The sequence below is a fragment of the Lepisma saccharinum genome, chromosome 12 (assembly GCF_977018435.1).
Source record: "Lepisma saccharinum chromosome 12, izLepSacc3.1, whole genome shotgun sequence".
Taxonomy (NCBI): Eukaryota; Metazoa; Arthropoda; class Insecta; order Zygentoma; family Lepismatidae; genus Lepisma; species Lepisma saccharinum.
In genome coordinates, this window is record NC_139240.1 from 34,942,839 (window position 1) to 34,970,667 (window position 27,829).

The 27,829-nt window shown below is 37.3% G+C and overlaps 1 protein-coding gene across 10 annotated transcripts in view; it reads left to right on the forward strand.

The window, feature by feature from the left end:
• Lar (tyrosine-protein phosphatase Lar) overlaps positions 1–26,032 on the forward strand; it is an 833,005-nt gene extending 806,973 nt beyond the window's left edge. For all 10 annotated transcript variants that reach the window (XM_083132037.1, XM_083132044.1, XM_083132040.1 and 7 more), the window contains 9 exons: positions 1,740–1,940; positions 2,398–2,616; positions 4,084–4,238; positions 6,302–6,431; positions 8,504–8,659; positions 12,014–12,319; positions 15,360–15,640; positions 16,824–16,959; positions 22,239–26,032. In XM_083132037.1, coding sequence (XP_082988163.1) covers positions 1,740–1,940; positions 2,398–2,616; positions 4,084–4,238; positions 6,302–6,431; positions 8,504–8,659; positions 12,014–12,319; positions 15,360–15,640; positions 16,824–16,959; positions 22,239–22,307 — 1,653 coding nt within the window. In that variant the 3' untranslated portion in view covers positions 22,308–26,032. The remainder of the gene's footprint in view (positions 1–1,739; positions 1,941–2,397; positions 2,617–4,083; positions 4,239–6,301; positions 6,432–8,503; positions 8,660–12,013; positions 12,320–15,359; positions 15,641–16,823; positions 16,960–22,238) is intronic.
• Positions 26,033–27,829: the final 1,797 nt, after the last annotated feature.

Consider the following 27,829-nt stretch of genomic DNA (forward strand, 5'->3'; position numbering starts at 1 on the left):
AGTGAAACATAAAGGAAGTTCCCCGTGTATATAGCACCATACCATGCATTGAGGGGGGGGGGCACATATTCTCTCTGACTGTCAAGTGGGAGACCCAGATTTGATTCCTGGGGGGGGTGATCTAAGGTTGGAATTTTCCTGCCTTTTCCCTGCATAAAGCAGCTCTGGGGCTCACCCAGCCACAATTCAATGAGTACCTGGGACATCCCTGGAGTGTAAAGGTGGTGAAATACATACCAGCAAGCATAGGCTGGTATCAGTGATTGTATCTGCATTTGTACTCCAATACTAATATTGGCATTGACTCAGCCCTATGTAAAAGCTAAGACTAATTTTACAAATGCATGTTATTGAGAATGAGAAGCAATTGCTATCAATTAATGTAGGCATGAATTTGATTTATCCAATACTCTATGTCCATACAGGTGGACAATTTAGCAATAACAATTGTAAACACTTTTACTGATCCAATATTTTTATTAAAATTTTCTAATAGGGCACACAATTCCGACATTCTTTTATGGGCATAAACCATGTGTTTTGAAAAAAAATATATAGATCACAGTTAGTCACATGTATTAATTAATAGGGGTAAATTGGTAGTACTTTTTTGCTGATTCAATGTATAATTACAAATTTTCCTACTAACCTAACTGGTTCAGTTTTCCTTCAATATTGTATGTTACCTAATGATTTTAATGGATTTTGTCTTGGAAAAACGTTATAAGGAAGATGCCCTAACCAACTATTTCAGCTCTCTCCCGATATATTTTCCCCCAATGAATTATAGTTTGCGTCCATGATTTTTTTTTATATCGTTTGTGTGTGATTATTTTGGGAATATAAGCAGCTGCTTTCAAAACTTCCCACAAGACAAAAGCTGACTCGGGAAGACTGCTACGATTTGATTCCAGATGATAGACAGTGTTACAAACTGTGAGGAACTTCCTTCAAGTTATCTGCAGCAATAGCAATTTTGATAAATGAATCAATGAATAGTTGTTTATCATCCAAAATAAGTAAATACACCAATTACATATCTGTTGTGACATTACTAAGACTTTTGATGTTACTTTTCATATATAAGGTTTGTTATAATGCCCTGCTTTGTTGTCACATCATGCAGATTTCAACTTTGAAATTTTCAAGGGTGGGCAGTTTTTTCCACTCAAGGGCGTACATACAGCACAGTACTATGTATCAGTGAATCTGTATGTGCACCCACTAGCCACTCCTCAGCACTGTAACTGTGTCCGCTCACATCAGCCATGTTGAAACAAGCGAAATATGAATTTAGGTGATTCTTCCATGTGCCCGTCACCCCTCCCCCCCAAATGCAGAGTGGTTAGCACATCGTGCTACGATGCCAGGGGTCCCGGGATCGAATCCCAGCCTGGACATGGATGTTTGTGAGTGTCCATTCATCATGTCATCACTCATCCCCATCTTCGCAAATTAGTCAAAAGTGGCACAAGAAGCAAAGTAAAATAAAGCAAATCAATCAATCAGTCCATGTGACCTTCAGAGCACGGATGCCAATCACGAAAATAAAATTATTCCGAAGCAACAGAATACCAGCCAATTTTCAAAACTGTCGCAACCCTCTCCATGAAAGTAGTTGTACACGGACTTCCTGGACACACCGTACATTCCTAAATTAAAACAAATGAAATTGCAGTTGAATATAGAAGAATATTTTTGTGTGCAAATGTTAACTTCTCTGTGTTCTTGCCCCGCAGTCTATAGAACCTGGCCAGCAGTTCACATGGGACCATTCCAACATGGAAGTGAACAAACCAATGAACCGTTACGCAAACGTCATTGCCTACGACCACTCGAGAGTTGTTCTGCAAACAATTGACGGCATCTTGGGAAGCGACTACATCAATGCTAACTACTGTGATGGGTACAGGAAGCAAAATGCTTACGTAGCAACACAGGTAAGGGTTTTACTTATTGGATCAGATCAATGTTTAACCCTTAAACACCAAACTGGTACTAAAATTGATCACCTGGTATTTTTGCTAGCACCGGAAGGGTCTGTGTTTCGACCAAGCATCATCATCACGTAGTATTACAGAAACGTTGGCAACACCTCAGGAAACAGTATAATTTATTTTCAGTTTTGTATAAGAATGTTCACAGTTGAAAAATCTAAAAGCAGCCTGTCTTCAGGTAGCTAGGGTTAAAAAATTAGTCTTTAATTCCAATAACAGACAATATACTGACAGTGTCTAATCATGCTGTATTCAATCTGCCAGAAAGTGGAGTTAGTGGTTTCAGCATGCATTTTCAAGAAACGCAGGACTTCATATGTTACAGTAGAGTGTTGTGTACGGAAAATTTGTCACATAATTTGATGATCCAGTTTTAAATTTGTCATTTTCTTTTCTGCAGGGACCTCTGCAGGACACATTTGCCGACTTCTGGCGGATGTGTTGGGAACTACGGACAGCCACTATCGTCATGATGACCAAGTTAGAGGAGCGCACAAGAATCAAGTGCGACCAGTATTGGCCCACGAGGGGGACGGAGACGTACGGAATCATGACTGTGACAATTTCAGAAGTGCAGGAGCTTGCAACGTACTGCATACGTACTTTCCAGATTCACCGGGTACTTTTTCCCTCATCTTTTTAGTGTAATCATATTTCACAAGCATGTAGCTGTCGTCAAAAATCCACTTTGTGCTTGGATATGCTAATCAGGGTTGGACCTACGGTTTAAAGTGGGATCCGAACCACTGTGCAATGTGCCTCCAGCAGGGAATGAACCCAAGAGATCCCATTAGCTGACCTCTGTGGGAGAGTGGTTAGCACAGCATGTTACAATGCCAGGAGTCATGGGTTCAAATCCTAGCCTGGGGATGGGTGTTCTCTGTTAGTGTTGCTTCATCATATCATCCTCATCGTCGCGAAGTGGCAGAAAAGTGAAGTAACATAACCTAAATTAAACAAACAAGAACCCTTGATTACAAGATGAAAGTACAAAACTGCTTTATTTGAGAGGTGCAAATGGCTCACATCCCTAGCAATATTTCGTAGTTAGGTTTTTTACACACAAAAGAAAAATTGCAAATCTTTGTGGAAATATTGAATGAGTATTGCAAAATGTTTGTCAACAAATAAATTATTGGATAATTACAGAGAAACTTAGTACTCATGTTTTCCGTGAAGCTGTTTTTAGTTTGTTCTGTTAATTTCAGTCGCCACCGTCCCCGTTGAAATTTGGTGCACTATTGCTTGGCATGCTAATCTCATTTCCCAAAATCTGAATAAATTATTGGAGTGGAGAAATACCTGTTACAATATATTATCATCAGCTATTATCATTGTAAGTTAGCAACTTAGATCTTCTGAGGCTATTGTCTCCAAAATTCATCGTATTTTAAATTGCATGCACCATTAAAATTGGGAAAAGATTCAAAATTGAAAAGATAACTGTATTTTCACACATTTTTCTCTTTCAACTACATTCCCAAACACCACAAAATATAATGAGGCCATGGTGAAGGATGCTATAGCCAATCTTTTGCTTTGAAAATTGCATTCAAGCAGCATTAGTGAATGGTAGACCAGTACACAAAGTTTCTTATTTCCAGAGAGTTTTGGAACATCTTAAACTCACATCAGAAAGTAATAATTTGTTCTTGCGTATTTTATGAATATGCTCAAAATGTGGTAAAATTTGCTAACTAACCTTAAACTAAATTCCATGGTGGAACAGCCCTCTAAGGGCCAGGATTGCCAGAGAGGCTTTTTTATTGAGCATCGAGTCCCATCGCCAGTGTTTTCTGGCTTTTAAGACCAGAGCCTGCTACTTCATATTTTCAAGTAGCTGCCCAGTTGCCTTCATGATGCCAGATCAATGCCGAAATTTTTTGGGCTCCCACTGGAAATCGAACCCAGGACTGCTCGCACCGAAGATGAGAGCACTAACCGTTTGGTTATGTTGGAACAGCAATAATGTGTTTCGGGGTTCTGTAATCAACCTCCCTAGTTAAAGGGTAAGAATCCTGTACATAGATCGTGTGTTGTTTTTCTTCTGGTTCAATTTCAATGTGAATTTCTCAACATTTTTCAGGCTGGCCATCCGGAGAGACGTGAAATCCGCCAGTTCCAATTCACGGCATGGCCAGATCATGGCGTCCCTGACCATCCAGCTCCATTCCTTCAGTTCTTGCGTCGAGTGAGGAACATGAATCCTCCGGATGCTGGTCCAATGGCAGTTCACTGCAGGTGGGTGACTTTGTAATTAAATCCATTTTTTGTTATGTTTCTTCATCTTGTCGAATCATCCTTAACATTGTGATTAAGAGTGCACTAAGAAGAGGCAGAGCAGGTGATTGAATTATACATTGGGATGACTTCAAGCACATCAGACATGGTTAGAATTCAAGCAAATATGGAGCAAAATTAGTATAGAATTCTGTGTGGCACTATGGAGTGGTTTGTTAGTGCACCTGGTTTGTTGTAAAATCACAGGTCTGTCACAGGTTTGATTCACATCACCAGTGAAAAGAATTTTGTTCATCTGAAGACAAGAGAAGAGGTGGTGTTTCGAAACACAGTGTTACCATAAGTATAGCACTAAGGTGGCAAATTAGGCAGGTGGCAGAAGTTCGAGTGAGATTCAATGTCTGAGCACAAACACGTGTATTCCAAGGTTTAAGAAAATGGAAGATCCCATTGTAGAGTTGGTCTTTGTAATCCATGTGATGGAAACTGACAGTATTTGCTCGAGAGATCAGGAATGACACAAAATTGCCCCAGAGAGAGGAAGGTCTTGATGCTCAAACTAGACATTGCAGACCATTGACGTTGCCACACAGTGCGCTGGAACCAGTGACTTTTGCCCTGCTCTTGCTATGCTTTTCCCATATGTGGCACCAGTGCAATTCTGCCCAGCTGCCTATTTTCATGGCCGTGTGCTTAGACAATGGATAATGTCCAGTTATCAATGCTTAGACAATTTTAGTCCTATATATAATGATTCTTAAATATCTTAAAAATATACATTTTTTTAGCACTACATATGACATTTATTCTTAACTTACAAACCTCACTCTTCATTACTAAGGCTAGGATTTTATGATGTAAAATTTTAAAAAAAAATATGCACTATAATTTGAAAAATATACCCTTACAACTGAACAGTTTCAAACATCAATATTTAACATATGCCGAGATATTTTCACATACTATTTTAAGTTCACTTTATGAACCCTGAGTTTCTATGTACAAAGAATACTTTCTGTAAATTTTCAAATAAAAATTATTGCCTATGGTCAGGCAGCAAAGACTTGTACTTCTACTTCGGCTGACACTATTCGGTTCAAGGTCTGTAGTGTGGAGAGAAAATTTGTATTTCATTGCAATAGGGGAGGAAGGTAGTTATCATCATTTTCAGAAAATAAACAGTGATCAACAGTTTGAAGAAATGCAATAATAAGCAAATATGTGCTCAGGGTTATTTTAAGCAAATTCCATTTTCTGATTTCATTCCATTGGAAAAGGAGACTGTGTTTCAGTAAATATAAACTGGGACATATAATTGTGAAAAATTCAACAACTTGAACAGATGGGAACAAGAACAAATCCACTTCGAAAATGGATGTATATTCCTTAAAAAAGCGAAAATATGCTCAATATGACCAAAAATTTATTACAATATGCTCTATCACATACAAATCGCCAAATATGCTTCTATATATTTAGGGAACACACCATCCTTACCAAAAAAAAAATGATGTCATGAAAATCCTAGCACTAGTCATCACATTCCAGTTCAGTCTCCGAATCACCTTCTCTTTCCTGTACATTATCGCAATCACTGACAGGTCCTTCATCACTGATGTCATCATCTTCACTGCATTCATTATCATTTCAGAGCATGGTACGAATGAGTTCAGCATCTTTTTCTGGATCCAAATTGTCCATTCTGCTAATAGACTGTGCTATCACTAAGCTGTATGAAATTGATCGCTCTGTATCTTAGATATATAAACAGCTAACCAAGCCAAGACATGAAGGCCCATATTCTGACAAAGACAAGAAACTACTGAAAAGCTTAGAGCCACACACACCTAGTTATTGCTGAGAAAATAAATAATTTTAGCCCCATTTATCTCGCAGATAGGGTTAAAATACTGCCATGCCTTTAATTTGGCTTCAGAGGTAATGATGCTTGAAAGTGAATAGAGGAAAATTAAAAGATAAGCATTTGTGGAAAGTATATGAGTGTATTTTTTAGGACAAAGGAACATGTTTAAGACTAAAAGTGTTGCATTTCTTGTTTTCAGTGCTGGTGTTGGGAGAACAGGATGCTTCATAGTTATAGACTCCATGTTGGAGCGTTTGAAACATGAGAAGACTCTGGATATATACGGACATGTAACATGTCTTAGGGCTCAAAGAAACTATATGGTTCAGGTGAGTGAGTTGCTTCAGAAGTTTTGTAATCTCTAGTCTTATTTTTAGCCAAACTTTTGTTTTTCCACATTGCTAATGTTGTTAAAGAACATTCCGAAATTTTGGAAAATTTTCCTCTAAAAAGGACAAAAAAGGGAGAATTATTGCCAAAAAATGGTATAAAAAGGACTATAGTTTTGTTTTGTACTCCACGAAAAATACTATTTTAAATGAAAGCGCAATATATACCATTCATATATAAAAAGTGATACATTAAATTTCTGATAATATTTTTAGTGGAGTGCAAAAATAAATTGTACTCATTTTTCATTTCCTTTTCTTCATCATAAAGTACAGCGAATAATCTTACCATCCGTTTTGATGAAATCTTCCTTGCAACACCTTACCACATTCCATAGCCTGCTTCCACTTGTACCTTGCTTCGCCATTTCACTGACACTCAATACTGTCATGACTGTCACACAGTTAAGTTAAAACTATTCCAAAAAACTTCACAATAAAAGTCTAAATCTACCAGATAAGTACGCTTTCAACCCAACAGGTGTGCTGCTTACAATGCGTTTGTTGCTGCGTAAGCCCAGATCGCTGCAACGTACTCCCAACACTCATGGAAGGGAAGGTAGAAGGTGCTTGTTCTTTCTTTCCTCTAAACTGCACCAAATAGGCAACTGTTGAATGTTTTGTTCAGGAAAAATAAGTCGTACAAAATATTTGATATCTTGTCAATAAAGGGACAAAAAAGGAAAATGTTTTGGAATAGGGAATGTGGGCTGAAAAAGGGAAAAAAAGGGAAGTCAAAACCAAGTAATCTTGTTGGTGGAATATAACTATCAACACTGTTGTTATTTATTCCATGGTCTGTGTTGAAAAATAGAAAAAGACTTCCCTTTAAAATCCAGTCTCTAGTTATGAATATGCATATACAGTAACTAAGAATTATTGCAGTAAACCAGGTCAATTTTTCAGAATACGTCACTGCTTTTCTACACCTATGCCACCTATGCTACATCAAGGTTTCTACCAGTCAAGGGAAAGTCAAACTTGTGGTCAAGAATTTTTGCTATTTTTTTAAAAAAATTTAACAGATAAAATTGAATATTTGGAAATGGAAAATTGAATTGAGTTGTGGTTAAGATTTGTTCAGTTTTGTTTCTAAAGAATTACATTCTTGTAAAAAATATTATTCATCTAGGATGAAGTCTGAAAGATTAATTTTTACATGCATTAATAATTAAAGCAAGTCTAAATATATTGTTAAAGTACAGCTTCAGTTTTCATCTTTAAAAAAAAACTTATGGTAGGGGTTTTTCATTGAATAAAAATATATATTTCTTAATTTCCAACTACAGGATGTCCAAAAAAACCTGAAATTTAAAGTTATTTGTATTTTATACGTGTTATTTTGTTGTTTTAATGTTTCACTGTGAAACAGTGAACAGTAAACTAGGTTGTGTATAGAGATGAAATGTTCACCCAAATGTTCCACAACATAAACAGAGTAATGGACCGGGATGAATGGACGTGGAAACAGGATGGAGCAAAGGCTCATACAGTCAGGGACACTGTGGTATGGCTCAGAGCCAATACTCCTGACTTTATTGAACCTAACGACTGGCCGTCAAAAAGTCCAGATCTTAACATAATAGATTTTTGCATATGGGGTCTACTGTTACACCAAGTTCAAATACAGAGGAGAGGAATCACAGACATTGACTGCTTAAAAACTGTGTTGACAGAAGCTTGGAACAATATTCCGCTTGAAACTATCCAGAATGCCCCTGCAAGTAGGTTACACCGTCTACGGCATTGTGTAACAGCCAATGGGAAGCATTTTGAACATTTGAATTGAATATGGCAAAGTGTAACAAAGGTACAGTCATATTAAATGAGCTCAAATACATTTCCTGGTTTTTGTGGGGCACCCTGTATATCTAAGTAAAAGGGGGGGGTTAAATAAATGTTACGAAAAATGGAAAAAATGTCAAGAAAAAGGAAACAAAAAGTCAAGAATTTTGGATTTGTTATTTCGGTAGATATGCAAACTAAAACATTATGTAAATCTTTCATTCCAGACTGAAGACCAGTATATCTTCATCCACGATGCCTTGTTGGAGGCTGTGATATGTGGCAACACAGAGGTCCCTGCCAGAAACCTCCACGCTCACATTCAGAAGCTCATGCAGTCGGAGGTGGGAGAGAACATCACCGGAATGGAACTGGAGTTCAAGGTAGGTGCTGTTCAACAGTTTGACAGTTAAGTCCTGAAGTGGCCAATCTGAATTCTGCTGCTCAAAGATGGATTGAAATTCAAAAGTAAGAATTTGTAAATTTCAATATGTAAGCTGATCATGTCAGCGCTGTCAACCTCCTTGTGGAAATTGGCATTGTGCACTACAAGTTGTAAAAAAGCAGAAAGCTTTGTTCTAATCGTTAATAACAGAAATAAAGTTAATCTGCTAGTTTTTGAACAGAATAACCAAAATAAAAACTTAATTTGATCGAAAAAGTAGTGTAAAATTCAGGAATTGGATTATATTTTCATATACTACCATTCAGTTCCACAGTTTCCAAAATTCCAAAAATTATAATATGTAAAGTTACACAACAGGAACTTTATAAATAAAATTCGCCCCAACTTTTAACCCTTAAATGCAGAGTTGTGACATATTATCACAGCAGGTATTTGCACCAATGTATATATATATTGTCACAAGGAGCTTTTTCTTGTAATATGTGACTTTTTGGACATCTGTGTCTCGGATAATGTTCGGATATACATGTTTTGAGTTCTACATAAGTCTGGAGGTATGTAATTAGCAATTAGTAAGAAAAACTCAATATGCTGACCAAGGCAGAAATTTATTTTATTATAAAACATAAACTAAACGTAACGTTTCAACCTTCTAGCGAGGTCTTCTTCAGACTCTGCGCCAAGTACAAATGTAACAAGGTACAAAACAGAAAAAATATGCAAAGTGCTTAGGAAAGCGGGCATTAATACTTACAGGAAGGGAGGGTGAAGCATCTTAAGAATAGCGAAGAATGCAAACAAGAAAAAGGACAACAGAGAAGAGGAAGGGGTTATCTACGAAGTGAAATGTAAAGATTGTCAGAGGCTGAAAGACAGGTTGAAACAACATAGGGATGATGTACGACTTAAGAGAGAGACAAAAATGCGATATTTAAACACATGAGAGAAACAGGACATGACATAGAGTGGGATGAGGCTAAGCAGATAGGAAGGGAGAAGAGAATGCTAGTGAGAAAATGGAAGGAGGCCAAGGAAATAGAGAAGAAAGAGGAAGAAGACACAATGAACTAGAATGGGGGACTGATGATAAACAAAGAATGGAAGAAGGTGTTAGAAAGAGTGGAAAGGACAAGAGAGAAAGAGGAGAGAAGAAGGAAGAAGAATGAAGGAAAAAGAGCGTGAGATAAAGAGTCCTACCACATTCTAGATGGAAGAAAATATGTTTAGCCTTTTAGGTGAAAGTGCAGTTGACAAGGGAAAGCCACCTGCTAGAATGTTCCAGAACAACTTTCTAATAGTCTGGAGGGGAGTAATGTTTGTGTACATATATCGTCCTGTTTTGTACCTTGTTACATTTGTACTTTGTGCAGAGTCTGAAGAAGACCTTGATAGAAGATTGAAACGTTATGTTTACTTTATGTTTTATAATGAAATAAATTTCTGCCTTATTCAGCATATTGAGTTTTTCATATCATGGAAACAAGGCTTAATGGTGTTACTATTAGTAAGGTTTAATTAATATCATTTTTGTTATATTTGGGAGGGGACAGCCCTCTGAAAAGCATGTTCCATTTTTTCTTGCTTTACATTTGAATTTTTTTTTCTGAAATTATGTGCAAATTTGTGCATTTTTTTCCAAAATAATGAAGAACATATCAGACAATATGTAGGTACCATTTTGTACCTTTTTGTCCCGGCATTGCTAGTATGGCAGTCCGACGAATTTCAAATTTCAAAGAAAGAAAAAAAATCGTCTTTCTTCTTCTACCTGATAATGGAAAATTTTGTTTTTATATCATAGCCTTATAGCCCCATGTGTACTGAACAAAACGAGGTATAATTTGTAACTAGCTTTCTTGGTTCCAGAGATATAACATTTTATTTAAAAACATGCGGAAGTTTATAATTTACGCTGAAAACACCTCTGTTGGTGAGTTTACTGTCAAAACATGCTTCATCATCTAAGGGTTAAAGCCTTGTCTTGAATAAGGTGTAAAAATTAATAACAAAATACAATATCTATGAATTTCAGTATAACTGTATGAAATATAAAAAAAACGTTTTGTTGGTTAATAACTCATCTGGAGAATTGAGTAACAAATTCTCCCCATTTATATAATAATAATACATTTGTAATAAATCAGTTTATTTTTATTAGTTTATAATAGTTATTGTTGAATAGTAATTATAACCATAACAATAATAATTATTATTATTATTACTTCTACTTAACAATGTCCTGATCCCCTAACAAAAATCTGTGCGGACACCCATGATATCAGCTTAACTGATTGCAAATGCCAACAATAAATTAGTAAGAACTGTAAAAGAAGACATTAGAATTGTAAAAACAATAAAATAAGTTAAGTGACAATGGATTTAGGAACCTGTACTTCACGTGTGTACAAACTGTCAAGAAAATATACAAGGAAGACAGTAAAAAGTTGTGTAATAAGTTTTGACATGTGAACATAAGAACTGACAATAGTTGAAACAATTGTTTTGTCAACAAACAAACAAACTATCTTGGAACTGATCCAGTTAACTATGTAATACACTTTACAAGTGTATTATGATAGGCTAATTGGAACTTGGCCTACAGTTTAAATTTTAATCTACCTGAAAAGAGGATCAAATCTCAGACCTCTTGAGAGAATAGATGTTTGTTTTCTTTCCTTATTCAGTTTACTCCTTGCATCTGATTGTTCAGGCTCCCATTGCAATGAAAGTTACAAAGTTATACTCTAATCTCTAGAACTATATATTGTTTATATAATATAGTACAGTGTAGGTTAGAATTGTTTCTCACTGATGTGAGGTACTCGACTGAAATTTGCCCCTCCCAATTGTAACTTCTGGATCCATTACTGATTGATAGGCACTAAAAGGTTGGGAAAAGCACCAAAAAATACAAAATAGGCACTCAAAAAAGGCAGTTACCTTGGAAATAAGAACTTGTGATTAAACTAGGCAAAAACAGTCACTACATAATTCATGTACTTCTCTCAGAAATGGGATAAAATTATTTTTAAATGTAAAAGTCTACCTTTTCTGACCAAGGAACACAAAAAAAGCATTTTAGGGCATATCCTCCACCTACATACTTACAATATACAGTATATTATAGCATAAAATTATAAACCGAATCTCAATGTTTTCAAAAGTTGGAACCACTGTGTAGATGCATTGTTATATTGTTTCTTGTGGTCAACTTTAGTAACATTGGATGATCTATTTTTGTGCAGAGGTCTGAAGCCTCTGATTGTTAAACAGTACATAAATGAGAATCTGTTATCTTTGTTGAAAGCTGACCTCTTCCCTTGAATTCCAGAAACTGGCCAACTTCAAAGCTGACTCTTCGAGATTCATCAGCGCCAACCTTCCGTGCAACAAGTTCAAGAACCGCCTGGTGAACATCCTCCCGTACGAGTCCACGAGGGTCTGCCTGCAGCCGATACGCGGCATGGAGGGAAGCGACTACATCAATGCCAGCATCATCGATGGTTACAGGTACCGCATTGCCTACATTGCAACGCAGGGACCCTTGGCAGAAACCACCGAGGACTTCTGGAGGATGCTGTGGGAACACAACTCGACTATTGTCGTCATGCTGATCAAACTAAAGGAAATGGGAAGGGTAAGTGAACCTTGCCAGTTAACAGCTTGTACTGTAGGTGGGTTGCTCAGAGAAGAGGCTTACAAGGTCTGTCATTCATGGAAATTTTCGAATTTGTGAGAATGTATGAGTGTGTCATGAGTGCACCTCTGATTTTAGGTTTTCTTTTGGAGGTAAATAAGAAATAACAAGGTACGTTTCGTTAAAAAATACAATAACTGATGAAGTTCTGTAGTGCGGAAAATAATGTATTTTGCTTGTTATAGCCTATTGTAGGTTGATGGACCTAAATGAAACTTTTTTTTTTAGGCCTTTATATATTTTTTAAAAGGTTTTACAGAATTTGTATATCATACAGAGGCATTTACTCTGGTGATGAAAAAATTCAATGACAAACTTGTTTGAATTTGTGGCATTCATGCCTTGTGAAGTAACATTTCAGCATTCAAATTTGCTCCACTGACTGGTGTTTCTGTTGAAAGATCATTTTCAGCAGATGATCCTCACAACAAGAAAGGTGGAGTTTGACTGTGGATAACATGGAAAAGAGTGTCATCATGCATTGTTCAGCAAATTGTTTTTAATATCAACAAGTAACTTTTGCCGCGGTGAGGCCGCGGTGGCTCAGTCGGTAACGCGTCTGACTACCATGCTCAAGGTCCCGGGTTCGATCCCCGGCCGGTTCAAATCCGGGAACTTTTCTAACGGTGGAAGCGGCCCCGGCACCCACCCAGCGTCGAATAACATGGGTACCTGGGGGAAACCCTGGGGGGTAAAGGCGGTCAGGGGCATGATGCTGATCACATCACCCCCACTCATGACCGGATCAAGAAAGTGTGGGGCGTTACCCCCACACCCCCTATACGCCTTCATGGCATGGTGCTAAGCACAGGTACATATCTATTATAATTTCTTACGGTTCTTTTGAAATTTTCTTTTTAACGATTGTACCTAATGAGTATTTTTCACAAATTTTGAACCATTGTAGGATTCTAGGTTCATTCAGTGTTTGGAAGTAACTATTAATGGTTCCAATCTAGGAACTGAAGTTAGTCACTTTTATATGCCAAGGCAAATATTTGGTCAGGTCCATAATCTTGCAGCTTAATAGATTAGATTCAATTCATTGGGTTATAACTGCATTGCCACATAACTCAATGGATAGATGTAACTACAGTAGCGTGCAAATTAATCCGAACAAGATGCATACTTTTCCAGGTATACAATAATCTTAAAATACGTTGCAGTTTTAAGCTTTAGTTTCACTTTTTTTTTTTTAAAATAACTGCACATTCTCTCTCGATAATGCCCTGTGCTATGAACAACGATCCATTTTTACTCAATAGTTCATTGTTGAAGACCCGAAGTGGAGTCTATTGTTGAAGTACCACACGTTAACAAGGGCAGAAAGCATTTTCTCCTTGGTTGAACAATCCACTTTTGACATCCTTCTTTTGCAGATAGACCATAAATTTTCAATTGGATTTAAGTCAGGTGAGTTTCCTGGCCAGGAGAGTACTAGTACATTGTTATTATCAAAGAACTCATTGACTTTTCGAGATGTATGACATTTTGCTAGGTCCTGTTGGAAAACACCAGCACCAGCAGGAAAAGATTTCTTGAGATGAAGTATGACTTTTCATCGCAGTATGTCAATATATTTATCACTGTTCATCATCCCCTTAACAGGAACTATTGGTCCAGGCCCTTCAGATGTGAAACAACCCCAGAACATTATTTTCGGGTGGTGTTTTGGAGTTTGTTGTATGTGTTCTGGTGAAAGTTTTTCACATTTTCCTTTACGAACGAAAGAAAGCTTGTGACCATGCCCTTCAAAATGGCATTCGTCCAAAAAAAGCACTTTCTTCCAGTCACTCACAGTCCAGTCCCGATGACGTTTTGCCCACGTTACATGCTTTTTACACATTTTTTTTGTAAGCAACTGTTCCTTCAATGGCCTACAAGCTTTTCGTCCGGATTCAAGCAGTATGCAGCGCAATGTTGTAACGTGGATGTCCACTCCACTTGACAATAAATCACGTGATAAATCAACAGCAGTCAGTATGGGGTTCTGTTTGCTTTTCCTAATAAGTATTCGGTCATCCTGCAACGAAGTCTTCTGTTTGCGACCACATTTTCCCTTTCTTTGAGGCTCGATGGATCCAGTCTCTTGGTATTGTTTCAAAATTGAATTAACCATACCCAATCAGACACCACATTATGTAGCAATTTGTCTCTGTGTCATTGAAGTATGCTGTGATAATGTAACAATTTTCGGCCGTTTGTGTGGCGTTGTATCCATTTGGGTAGAAGCCGAAATGAGAACCACTCACACAAAAAACTTACCTTCCACTTGGCACATAACTTGCAACACAACTGACTCTTCGTCTGTTGACGATAACAAAATACTTCAACAATATACTCCACTTTGGGTCTTCAACAATGAACTATTGAGTAAAAATGGATTGTTGTCCATAGCACAGAGCATTATCGAGAGAGAAAGTGCAGTTATTTAAAAAAAAAAAAAGTGAAACTAAAGCTTAAAACTTAAGATAATTGTACACCTGGAAAAGTATGCATCTTGTTTGGATTAATTTGCACGCTACTGTATTTTCCCCACTGCCTTTCACAGTAATTTGTATACAGTCATTTGAGCTGGATGTGTCGCACAATATTGATCAATATTTAAGTCTGTTACCAAGCCATTATTAACTTTTTGACTAGGGAACACCCACTTTACAGACCAGGCCTTGCTCATACTGACCACAGCATGCCCAAATGCTTAAAGTCTCGGCCTGGGCATGGGTGACCTTTGTGTGTCTCTCTTCATCAATTTCAATAAAACATCACTCATCCTCATTATTGCAATTAGTCAATAGTTGCAGAAAAGCGATGCTAAATAACAAAAATAGAGATAGTGATGGTGAAATTCAAATCCAACCTTGGATGAAAGAAATTGCAGAAGACAAGCATGCAATGTTGGAGGTTTTGTCTGGAAAGTACTCTGTATTTATCAAGGGCATTGTCACCCGTAAAACACTCATTTCATTTTCCCCTGCAGGAGAAATGTCACCAGTATTGGCCAAGTGAACGCTCTGCGAGGTACCAATGCTTTGTTGTTGACCCTATAGCAGAGTACAACATGCCCCAGTACATCCTCAGAGAGTTCAAGGTGACCGATGCACGGGACGGCCAATCGAGGACAGTTCGGCAGTTCCAGTTCATCGACTGGCCGGAGCAGGGAGTTCCAAAGTCGGGAGAAGGATTCATCGATTTCATTGGCCAGGTCCACAAGACAAAGGAGCAGTTCGGGCAGGATGGTCCAATTACAGTGCACTGCAGGTAATAAAACTTGCATTATTTTATTATTAAGGGCCGAGTGATGCCAATATTTGGCTATGCCAGGGGTACTAGGTTTGAATCCCGGCATGGGTGTTCTTTGTAAGCGTCCCTTCGTGAATTTCATCATATCGTCACCCATCGTCATCGAAAAAAGCAGCAGAAAAGTGAAGTAAAACCAAATCAGTCAAACAATCAATCAAGATTTGGCTTGAAACCACGGTTGTTACAGGTCTAGGACCCCATAATCTGTTAGGTTCTGTAACAGGACCGGAACCTGTTTCATTTCAATATTGAACTTGGACCATATTTAAATTGATCTGAAAAAAATGGTTCCAGGAGCGAATTGATATACTTTACAGATAAAGAGGTTCTTTATGGTCCAGAACCCATTTATGCTTTCTGATTTTCTCTCCTGGACCGGAATTGAATTTATTTACAATTCCTGCACCTTTTGACAATCCTACTTGAAACTAAGATTGAGCCGATATGGATGTATTAGTATCAGCCAACATCAGTCGTGTCGGTATCAGAAAGTATCGGTTAGATTTTATTTACTGATACTGACCAATACTTTATTGAAATTTGAATCATCTGCAAAAAAATTCTGCACAACACTTCAGTGGAGTCTAATTATCCTGGAAATTATGCAAAATGCAAATTATTAATTTATTTTGCACTAGTATCATGTAAAAACTGTATTTTGTGATTACATAACAGGGGTTCTTTTATATACTGTGATGTAATTCTTAATATTTTGAAGCAAAATTCTGGTATATTGATGCTTATAATTGGAGTGTAATACTCACCCACTAATATTAATCAATATTTTAAACTATTATTAATTCTTATAATTTTTGAAACTTTTCCATCAGAATCGGTAGGCATCAATAAGAGTATGGCATCAATATGGGTGTCAAATTGTTTTTTCTTTAATTTTAACATTGATTATGTACATTGAAATTATTTTGTTGCTGCAGTAAGGTTACAGAACTGTATTTGATACATCATAATGGAGAATTTATATCTTACGTTGCTTTTGGTCAACTATGACAATTACTTCCTTGAATCTGATGTAGTTAGATTGTGGGTTGACCACTCATGTTCTGAAACATTGTGAGGGAAATATATAAATAACAAAGCATTATATTGTTACTACAACCATAATTTTCTTGTTGTTTTCTAGTGGTGGAGTTGGTCGCACAGGTGTGTTTATAACCCTGAGCATTGTCTTGGAACGAATGCAGTACGAGGGAGTGGTGGATGTTTTCCAGACGGTCAGGATTCTTCGTACACAAAGACCTGCAATGGTGCAGACTGAGGTAACGTACTCCATTTAATTTACCTGATTATTACATGAAAATCATTGTACCCACAAGGTCTCTTGGAGTTTCAGGGGTCGACTGCGCTCATTGTCTTGGATGCAAGTTGTATCGTGCATCTGCTTTCTTTGCAATTGTCTGCCAGAAGTTTGTGTTTCTCCCACTTGGCAGTGCTGCTGTTGCTTTTTCGTGGAATTTCTTCTCATACCTGATACCAAATGGAGTGGGCTTGCCTGTGATCTGAGTTTAGAGTAGGCTTCTGGGAGTTTCTGTAAACTTTAAGTGCATTATTTCCTTTCATGATTCTCGTCATTTCTCTGGAATAATTCTTGATATTTCATTCTTATATAGAGAGAGACAAGTATAGGGTATATACAAAAGTTCTGACATTTTAATTGTGGATAAAACAGAAAAGACGGCCCCCGTGGCAGAGTGGTTAGCACATCGTGCTACGACCTCAGGGGTCCCGGGTTCGAATCCCGGCCTGGGCATGGATGTTTGTGAGTGTCCAGTCATCAATTTCACCATATCATCACTCATCCCCATCTTCGCATATAGCCAAATGTGGCACAAAAGCGAAGTAAAATAAAGCAAACAAAACAGAAAAGAATGAAGATTCAACAAATGCCCTTTGTTAGTGCACTTGTACATTAGCAAGTTCAAGTCAGATTGCCCACATCCACAGTGTATGTAGATTTTCTTACTCTGACTTTCATTACAACAGTGTCTCTCGTTCGCATCTTATAAAACAACGTTCCACGTATCCCCAGAGGAAAAAAATCTTCACGGACATGCTCAACATCATCACTGCTTGTGTGGGGTCAACCGGTATTCTCCTTACTTAGGACATTTCCCGTTTCTAAAAGCTTCCTTGTCCACACTGTGATATTGTTTCTAGAAAGAGGATTCCTCTGGTAATGTGTTCTGATTATTGCATTTCAATAAACCAGCACACACACATTGAGCTCTCTCGTGGGGTCCCATTTTCTTCAACTACAGAACTGCATGCCATCCATGAACGTGTTCATGACCTACATATAAAGAAACAACCTTTTAGAATTTATCTATCCATACATTCTACTAGTTTCTTTGCATTTACATTCTTTTCCGTTGTATTCATGATCAAACTGTGCCAGATCTTTTGTAGACATCCTGTATCATAGGTTTGTTGAAGGTTTTTTTTTTGTAAATTCAATTGAATTTGAAAACACAAGCTCTTCAAACATGACAGTACAGCCCCAATTGTTAATTTGCCAAATTTTACATTTTCCTGCATTTCAAGTTCTTCTACGTGGGTTCCTTAAAAAACATAAAAAAGAGGTTCCATTCTCAAATCACTGAATGAGAACTGGTGAAAAGATCCTCTTGGGCTATCGATCAGGTGAATTCTGAAAAGGATTCCACGCTTTCGGGAGCTAACGTTGCTCTTACCTTGGGTGTGGAAGTGCAGTGTTGATCATCAACCCAGTTTGTATGTGTTTGGAGATGGAGGTTCCCGGTGAAGCTGGCGCACCAACCACGAGCCGATAATGTGGCCCCCAATGATTTGGCGATAATGTCTGTGTTGCTGAAATCTATTGTAAGGCCCTTGTTGATTTAATGTCCTGCTAGTCCTAACTTCTCCGGATGGAAATTCCTATGGAGTTATATTTTTCACCTCTGAAATTTATACAGTGGTAACGTAATTAAGCCTGGTTGCCATTTACATAAAAATAATACTAAGCTATACACATGCCATTTCAACCCTATATCAGGGTCTTCTTCTCGCTAAGAAACAAATTCATTGTATTGTAGAATTGTAGAATTTATACAATTGAATTTGTTTCTTAGTCTGAAGAATACCGTGATATAGGGTGGAAATGTCACATGTATAGTGTAGTGTTATTTTTACGTATATAAAACCTACCTTAATTAGCAGCTTTAGTTTAGTTTATAATATTAATACAATGAAGAGATCAAGAATCATTGTGGAAAAGAGGAAGCGTTTGAATTGCCTGCTGATGTTTGGGACCCATAATTTGATAAGATCTTATATAGTTGAGGTATTAGGTTCCAACAGTGTAACATTATTGACAAGGTTCATTGTACAACTATTTATTTCCATTTTTTGTTAAATGTACTACATTGTTATAACTAACATTACTTCAAAAGGTGTGTTTAAATACTTGTAACAGCCGTAAACTACAAGAGGAATAATGCAATAAAATTAATAGGAAAACAAATTTTCAAAAAAGAAAGTGTGTAGCCTCTTTACAGGATCCTTGCACCGTTGAAGAGGAAGTTTGGACAGTGAAGATGGTCCTGCTCAATGCAAAGAAGAAATATGTACTAACAATGTTTAAAAACAGTTAATGTTCCAGGTCTTACAAGAAGATGCTTTGGCTTGGAAATTCGAGTTTGGGACGGAACATCATGTAGTGGTAGGGTGCACTAGCCAACCATTTCTGAAAATAAGCATTTCAAAGTTTTGAAGCTTTCCAAGTGTGCCTCATGAGGGGAATGTATTGTCAGCATATCAGTTTCACATCCCGAAGGTTCTGGGTTCGATTCCTGTTTGTTTGCCCCTATTTCAGAGGTGCATCCACAAATTTTTGTTTGGGGGTGGCAAGTACCAGTATAAACGTACCAATAATAATAATAATTTTAATAAAAAATAATGCTAATGTTTTTATTAATTTGCTTTATTTTACTTCGCTTTTGTGCCACTTTTGGCTAATTTGTGAGGATGAGTGATGATATGATGAAATAGATGAATGGACACTCACAAACATCCATGCCCAAGCCGGGATTCGAACCCAGAACCAACATTTTTTTTATTATTATTATTAGTAGTAGTAGTAGTAGTAGTATTATCAAAGATGTTATTACCCTCTTAAATTATGCAAAAAAAGAGGTAGAAGTTGGTGCTAAAGCATTTGTGTTCAAACAAACGACTTGAATTATTTTTTCAACACGTTCAATTTTACATTAATAATGTAAAACAAGCACACAAACTAATTTTGAAAGACAGGAAATGCTTGATAAATGCATTCCAAATATAATTCTTTTTTACATTAACATGTATAACTTTTATGCATGATATATGTTTCACACATATGCAACATGGAGCGACACTAAATTGTGTGCGTATTCAAAGTTTCCTTAATACATATTACAACATATATTATTTAAATACATTACACAACCAATTCACCCATGTCACAATAAACCAACTGCAAAAATTACATAAATTGTTCATGCATTTAAGACAAAAATCAATTAACACAAGTCTTATTTCTCTGTCTGGGAATTCACAATGCATTAGAAAAATCAATGATTATAAATTGCGAGCGAAGCGAGCAAGAAAATTTTCGGAACCAATTGTTTTTCCAGGTGCAAATAATTTCTTCGGACGCCAATGCATTCTCTTTTTTACAACTTTTGTGCCTCCCCAATGGTGTAGTGGTAACATTGTCGCCTTGTGATCAAGGCAAGGGTGCCGACTTGTCAAAATTATTGGGGGGGGGGCCTCTGATCACTGAAATAAATTAATGAATGACTCACTCTCTCCGTTTTTTAAGATTTGGCCTCATAAAAGCCCATGAATTCCTTAAAAATATCAAAATTTTCATTCACAGTTCGAATGCAGAATATTAATTGTCCACGGATGGATATGTCACAACTTTCGTGAACCATAATAGCAAAATATTCCCAACTTTTAATATCTGCTACCACGGAGCGCAAAACAGATCTCCCTAATATAATCAATGATCTCGTTCTGAATGTCATGTGAGAGCCATTTGTAGCCCGAACATCCCATCCACTACCCTAGTTCATGCAAATCGTCTTTTGAAACTCTTTTTAGTAAAAATTTTAACAATACTCATAATTACATACTTAGTATATAGAAAGAGTTGTGTGTTTTACTGTCTCTGGTCATAGCTCCCCCCCCCCTCCCCCCCAAGTTGATGGTCTAGAACATTTCAAATGTGTATTTAAAGTTAAGTTCATGTGGCACAATTCAGAGTAAACTTTACAAGAGAAGAAAAATAATACATTAGATACTCTTAAGCAAAATTATTTGGGGAGCGCCGCCCCTTACATCGTTAGCCCCCCAAGCCCCATGGAGTCGGCACCTACGGTTCAAGGGGTCACAGGTTCGATACCCGGTGGAGGCACAGTGGTTCGGGTCACACTTTAAACTGTAGGTCCAGCCCCGATTAGCCTTTCTCTGCGGAAAGTGGACTTAAAACAACAAATCAATCAATCAAACCACAAATCAATCAATCAATTTTAAAACTGATTTTCATTTAGATCGTTCGGTGCCTAGGGCCGACTCCCACCACTCCCCTTACTACTGTTCTGAATTTGATAAGACAAAGAAAGGAAGACATTGCGAGCGAAGAAAGCAAGGAAATTTTACGAATAGTGTTTTTATTTGCATAAAATTTGAAGTTGTGGGCGGTAATTGCCCCCTGCAGGTACACTTGACGGTCAATGTTTGCCCCCCCCCCTAGAACTCATTTCCTTCACCCCCCCCATGTGGTTGTGTGCTTTGTGCTCCCCTGTGCTTTGTACCATGCCATGAAATGATGAAGACATATAGGGGGTATGGATTTTCTTGCTCACTTCCATTAAGTCAAGCAACTATTTATTACATTTTATGTAATAATTGATTGAAATTAACATAAAAGAAAATTTCGTTTAATTTTTTGGGGGGAAAATACTTGTTTTAAAAGTTTTTATTTCAATTTTATTTATGATAATGATTTTTTCACAATAATTTTTCAATTTTACAAACATTTGCATATTAAATTATCCATGTGTATTGTACAACGAAAGCTATACATTTTCTTCTTCGAGAAAATGATCAAGAAACAAAACACAAGAATATTATTCACAATCAGTGCTCTTAGTTAATTTTTTTGTACACAATCGTAAAAGCATGGAAAACAAAATGTTTCCCAACAAATCGCACAGCAAATAATGCACGAAATTTTGTAACAAATAAAATGGAATAAACCGTTGCTGAAGTTAATAAAACATAAAAAAGTAGGGTTATCAAACCCAGAACCTCTGGTGTGTGAAACTACTGTCATCAATAGACTACGTGACAGTCGGACAATACCTTTGTCTCATGAGGAGCGCTTGGAAAGTTTCAAAATTTCAAATGCTTTTTCCTCAGGGTACCCTACCACTACATGAAGTCCCGCCCCAAACTCTGTTTCCCAAGTTGTAAATTATTGTTCCTTGTTAAATTAACTCTGCCTCACTGAATCAAATTTCTTGTTCTATTCCAGGACCAGTACCAGTTCTGCTACCGAGCAGCCCTGGAGTACCTAGGGTCATTTGACCACTATGCAAACTGACAGCGGATTTCAGGGTGAGGGGTTTCATCTTAAGTAAATCACTGCCCATAGTAGGATAATGGTCCCTGGCTGGGGGACCAGTAGCGTCTCATTGAGACTTTTTTTAAAATTCAAATGGAACACTGAGGTGCTTGAACCATTGAACAAAAAGTATGAAACCGGCCGGAACCCTTCACCCTCCCTGCATCCCGACTAGTGACTTTGGGTATCCACAGAGTTAGGTGTGGACCATCATCAGAATTTGTCATTCTTAGCTTCAACATCTCGTCCCTTTCAAAATAATGCTGCGAAAACTGACCCCCAGACGAAAGTGGATCAAGCAAGGTTATGACATGTGGCGACATCTACTTAGGAAGCAAGTTCCTTAACTTCTTTTTTTTTAAATGCACCTTGGATGGAACATGTGAAACTGGTGGCTATATTGTTGTGGAGTGTTTGTGGAAAATAGTGCTCCTTGGTTGTTTATTTTGATAATGTGTTTAGTTTTTTCTCCTCCTATCCTGCCATCAAAGGTGAGTGTGCGAAATCCCGACCTAGCAAAAGAACGGATTAAGAATAAGGGCCTCGGTATGATACCACTTTGGTGCCTAGTTTTTTTGTGCGCTGAGGGACTGACACCCTTTGTGTCTTGTTTCACCTGCTGGTCACATTTATGTATATACATACACACCTATAATCTCTTTGGTGCTTCAACCATGTGGGGACGTTACTCGGATCCCAAGTGACAATTCCTCCACAACAATACTCATATCACTTGTTTATCGACAGAGAAAGAAAAGCGGCACCTTGTTTTTAGACTGATCGACTCGGAGAGTGACAATATGACATTGCTTCAGAGCACAAAAAAGAGAAGTCACGTTTCTTTGGTTATTTCATTTTTTTATGCCTTTGTGTGTTGGCAGCTTGAAAGACTGCACAAATGAGATTTATAAGGTGTTAGTTCGAATGTGTGTGTGATTACTTTTTCTATTACCATTATTTTGTGTTGTATCTTAGTGCTCATGGAAATGAACTATATATATCCTCCATCAAGGTTCTTGACATATTGAACCCACCTCGTATAATATATACATATATCTGTTACTTGTTTTTTGGCAAGTTTTTTGCAAACATGTTGAACTATCACAATTGTGCATATCCCTCCATTCTTCGGAGGCTTTTTAGGAGCAGATTCAAAGCAAGAAGTATTACCTGCTGCTTTTCTCACAAAATTTATTTTTGCTGTGACTTGTAATTTCTTTGTTTTCGGGTGTGCCATGTATGGAAAGCAAAGATGCAGTACCTTGCATTCTGTAATCTCTCGCAACTTGGTTCCAGTTTTATTTTCTTTTGCAGAGGAAAAAAGTACCCTTGCTCAATACCGAAGCTTTTTTTTTAATGTTAGAATGTTCTTGTTACACATTGTGTATTTTGTTTTCTTTTCAGTGACTAAATTCCAACCAGTCAAGAAGATTGACCTGATCTCACTGTAAAATCTGTTTCGGAATGGCATAACGAGCCATTAATCAGAAATGGTTGCATATACAGAGTCTCCCAAAATAATGTTTACAATCTTTGAATGTTAATAACAGCAAGTAAGGGCTTTTTTTTTGCTGTCGCATCCCTTGAAATCTGCAATGCTGAACAGATCGACAAACAGGAGATATGGTTTGCTCGGGAGGGAAGCACAGATAGTCTCAATTGCATGTCTCATGTCATCCTGTGTCTGTCAGTTTGTGGCGTACCCATTATTCTTCACACTTCCCCACAGGTAGAAATATAACGATGTTAAATCAGGAGATCTGGGTGAATATTTAACGTTTCTTGCGTTGCTCAAAAAAAAAATTGCCATCTCTGGCATTTTGTGTACACTAATGCCTACCGCTTGGCAGGCTGCGACAGAAACATAAAACAACAATGCATGCATATGCTCACATGCACTCAAGGTAGACAATGTAGCTTTGCATACAAAAAATCCAGTCAAGTTATCTTTAATAGTTTCTCTGTTAACATTCAGAGAGTGGAAACATTTTTCGGGGACATGCTGTATTGTAAAAACTTTAGAAAGTGACAGCTAAATTTTAAGCCAGTGGTAAGAATGTAATTTCGAAAAGCAATAACAGGGAGCAGCTTCAACAGCGAGTTCAGGTTAATTTTCTTAGAAATGAAGCATCTCATTACGTACTTACTAAAACTAATATTCAATCAAAATTTCAGATTTTTTACTTTTGTAATGTTGCATAATGTATTTTTTTATTTTACATCTGAAAAGTGATGTGCTTTTAAGAGAGAACGGTAGCTACATGTGGAGCATATCCAGAATTTTACACCTTTCTAAACTTTTTTTTTTTTAATGAAAATAACAAGTTTTAGTTGTCATTTGAGTGTCTGTTCTATGCTAACTCTGTGAGCTAAGCCTAGGAAGGGATCTTCTCGAATAACTTTTAAACAAATATTCACAAATAAGCAAAGATTCTCGGAACATGAAACTAAGCATCAATAGGAAAAGTAATACAAGTTTTCTGCTACAAATACTTTCCTTAACCTCATAGATTAGTCATGGTGACAATGGGACAACAGCCATGCCTTGCTAGGATTCAAATCTGTGACCTCTGTTCCACTGACCACTCTGCAATGGCAGATACTTTCCTTTAGATAGTGTGCTACTTCAACACAATATGCACAGATATGAGAATAGGGACTGGATTTACAGTTTAAAGTAGGGTCCGAACCATAATGGGTTAATTCCTGAAGTCTTAATGAAATGCACGAAGTCAAACAAAAATAACTGGTCTTGTGAAACTGTTATTGTACAGACTTAAGGAACGCAGTAGGTGAAAACCTGTCCTGTGGCAGAAATAAAAGTTGAGACATTCGTGTTCATTTCAATCATGTTTTAAAGAGTTACGACTCACTCTGTTCAAAATATATTGTATTTTCCAAACTAGTGCAGTTTGAAACCGTCATGTATGTGCATTTTTTGCAAGTAGCAGAATAAACCAGCCTCCCAGTCTGTGTGTTTTGTGCAAGAACGAACTTCACTCGTTGCACAAAAGTCGACTTTAGGAATGCCATAACTAACTTCACCAACTTCACGGCAGGACTTATGGAATGGCCAATGACCCTAAATCATTTAACGCATTAAACTTGTGAGACTTTTGGAATGTGCCCTACGTGTATTGAATCAGGGCCTTGTAATTGGGGAAGTCTCCAATACAATGACTTCAATTTATATTTAAAGTGTAATTTTCATAGCAAACTGATCATTGCTAAAAAAAAAAAAAAAAAAAAAAAAGTGCTAATGTACAAGGTTTGAATCCAACACTCTTGGTGAGTCCCTAGTGCTCAGAGAGTTAGCATCGCAGTGTGTATAGCATAATAAACCCAGCCGAGCAATTGTGAAATTTTATGAGCTCAAACGACATATACCTTTGTTCCCATTTTTTCATAAAGTCTTTGCATTTTATATCTCAAGATGTTAATCATAGCTTGTTAATTTTATTCCCCTTCTTTGGCCCTATGCCAAAAAAAAAAAGAACTTTTTGAACGTTACGTGTTACCATTTTTTGTACATTTTATCTGTGAGAAATAGTTGCAGAACTCAAACTTTGCAAGAAATATTATTAAAAAAAAAAGAACTGACAAATTTTTAAGGGACAAACTCAGTAATTAAAAGCCATATTGAGTAATCTAAAAGCAGATCATCTGTAGAAAGATTAATGTGTAGTAATAAAAAAAAGTATTGTACAAACTATGGTTGTCTTCTTATTTCTATGTTATTTTTTAAAATGTTATTTCTATTGCAAAAAAGTAACTCTGTTACTTGTTCCAACTGTTTAATTTTAAATGTAGCTAGTAACAAATTGTTTTATAATAGTGCATAAAAGGAAGGAGAGCCACAAGGGCTAAATACCAAGTAAAAGAGGAAACAGTCACCAGACACAGAAAAAATCCAAATTTCCGCGGTGATCTTCAGGTGTAGAAATTAAGTAAGCAAGGAGAACTAAGCAAGAAAGGTTGCCAGGTCCAGAAATGTAGACAGTGACAAAAAAAAAAAAAACTTGGTTCTCTAGTTAGGCTCCACAAATGTTGCAGGTAAGGATACCTAGGTATATATGTGGCAGTTTCCTTTGGGGTAGAGGGTAAATTTGCCAGTCAGTAGCAGTGTGGATCTTGGAGGTTGCAGGAGAGGGATAATATTGGGAGACAAGTATGGAGAGGGTCGGTGGTAGGTTTTTTGGTGGGGTGTATGAGCCAGCTCATGATATTTGTTTAGTAACCAGAGTGAAAGTTGACTAAGGCCTGGTGTAGGCTGTGGGTGGGGGGACTCAACCAGCCTCAAATCAATGGGTACCTGGCAGGTAAAGGTGGCTGAAGCATGGTGCTGATGACATCACCTTCAAAACAGGGAACTTTACCTTTTACCTATGTGAACTGGCCGGCTGCACCAACTACACCAGGTAATTACCTATGCCACACAGAACACTGCGAAAAATCACCGGCTGCAAGAAAACAGTTGTACTGTACTGTACAGCTGTATGCCCAAACGTTCTTTACTTTCCGAATGACCTACGTACAGTATGTAACATTGTTATTCGTACATATAGAATTTCCGAGGAAAAAATGTCATATCTACTAGTAAATATAATGATTTTCATATGTACCTGGAAATTAATGTTAATGAAGGTTTCAAAAACAAATGTCAATAAAAATGTGTGTTCAAATTGTATAAACAGAGCATATAATTTGTGAAAAGAGAAAAACATGCTGTTTCATGCAACATTGTTATTCGTACAGTCAAGAGTTTCAATCTTCCTCGCATACAGCGCCACCGCTATTCGGGCGATTTCGTGCAGTTTGCAACTTCGTAACAAGTTTGAACATGCAGGCGCGCTCCCCGTCAAGCTGAATGCTGGCGTAGGTATTGTTGTAGGCCTATTGTCTATCAGCATGTTCAAAACGGGCAAGGTGAAGGCATTTAGTTCCGATCTGGAGGATGTTATTATAAATTTGGCCCTTAGAGGTTATTCGTTAAGAAAAATGGACAAACAGTCAATAAATCACACTCCACAGTTCAATACAAAGTAAACAAATTTAGAGAGGAAGATTCAACACAGAATGTGCCGAGAAAACCAAAAGAGAGACGGTTGAATAAACGTGATGAACGCGTTATTTTAAGAAGAGTGCGAGAAAACCCCCGACTAAGTGTTCCTCGGTTACAACCGTTAGTAGAAAATGTTTCTGGCAAGATGATGTCCGATCAAACTGTCTGACGTTCCTTCTGGAAGCATGGATATCATGGCAGAATACCACGAAAGAGGCTGTATGTAAATAAGGTGAATCGCAGAAATAGACTTTCATTCGTGAAAGAGCACATCCACAAGGACCAGGAATTTTGGGATAGTGTCATATGGTCAGATGAGTCCAAGATTAATATATTGGTGGGTCATTAATGATTTGGGGCTGTTTGTCGTCCAAAGATGTTGGTACCATCTAGTTTATTGATGGTATCATGGATGCATATGTCTATTTGGACATATCGA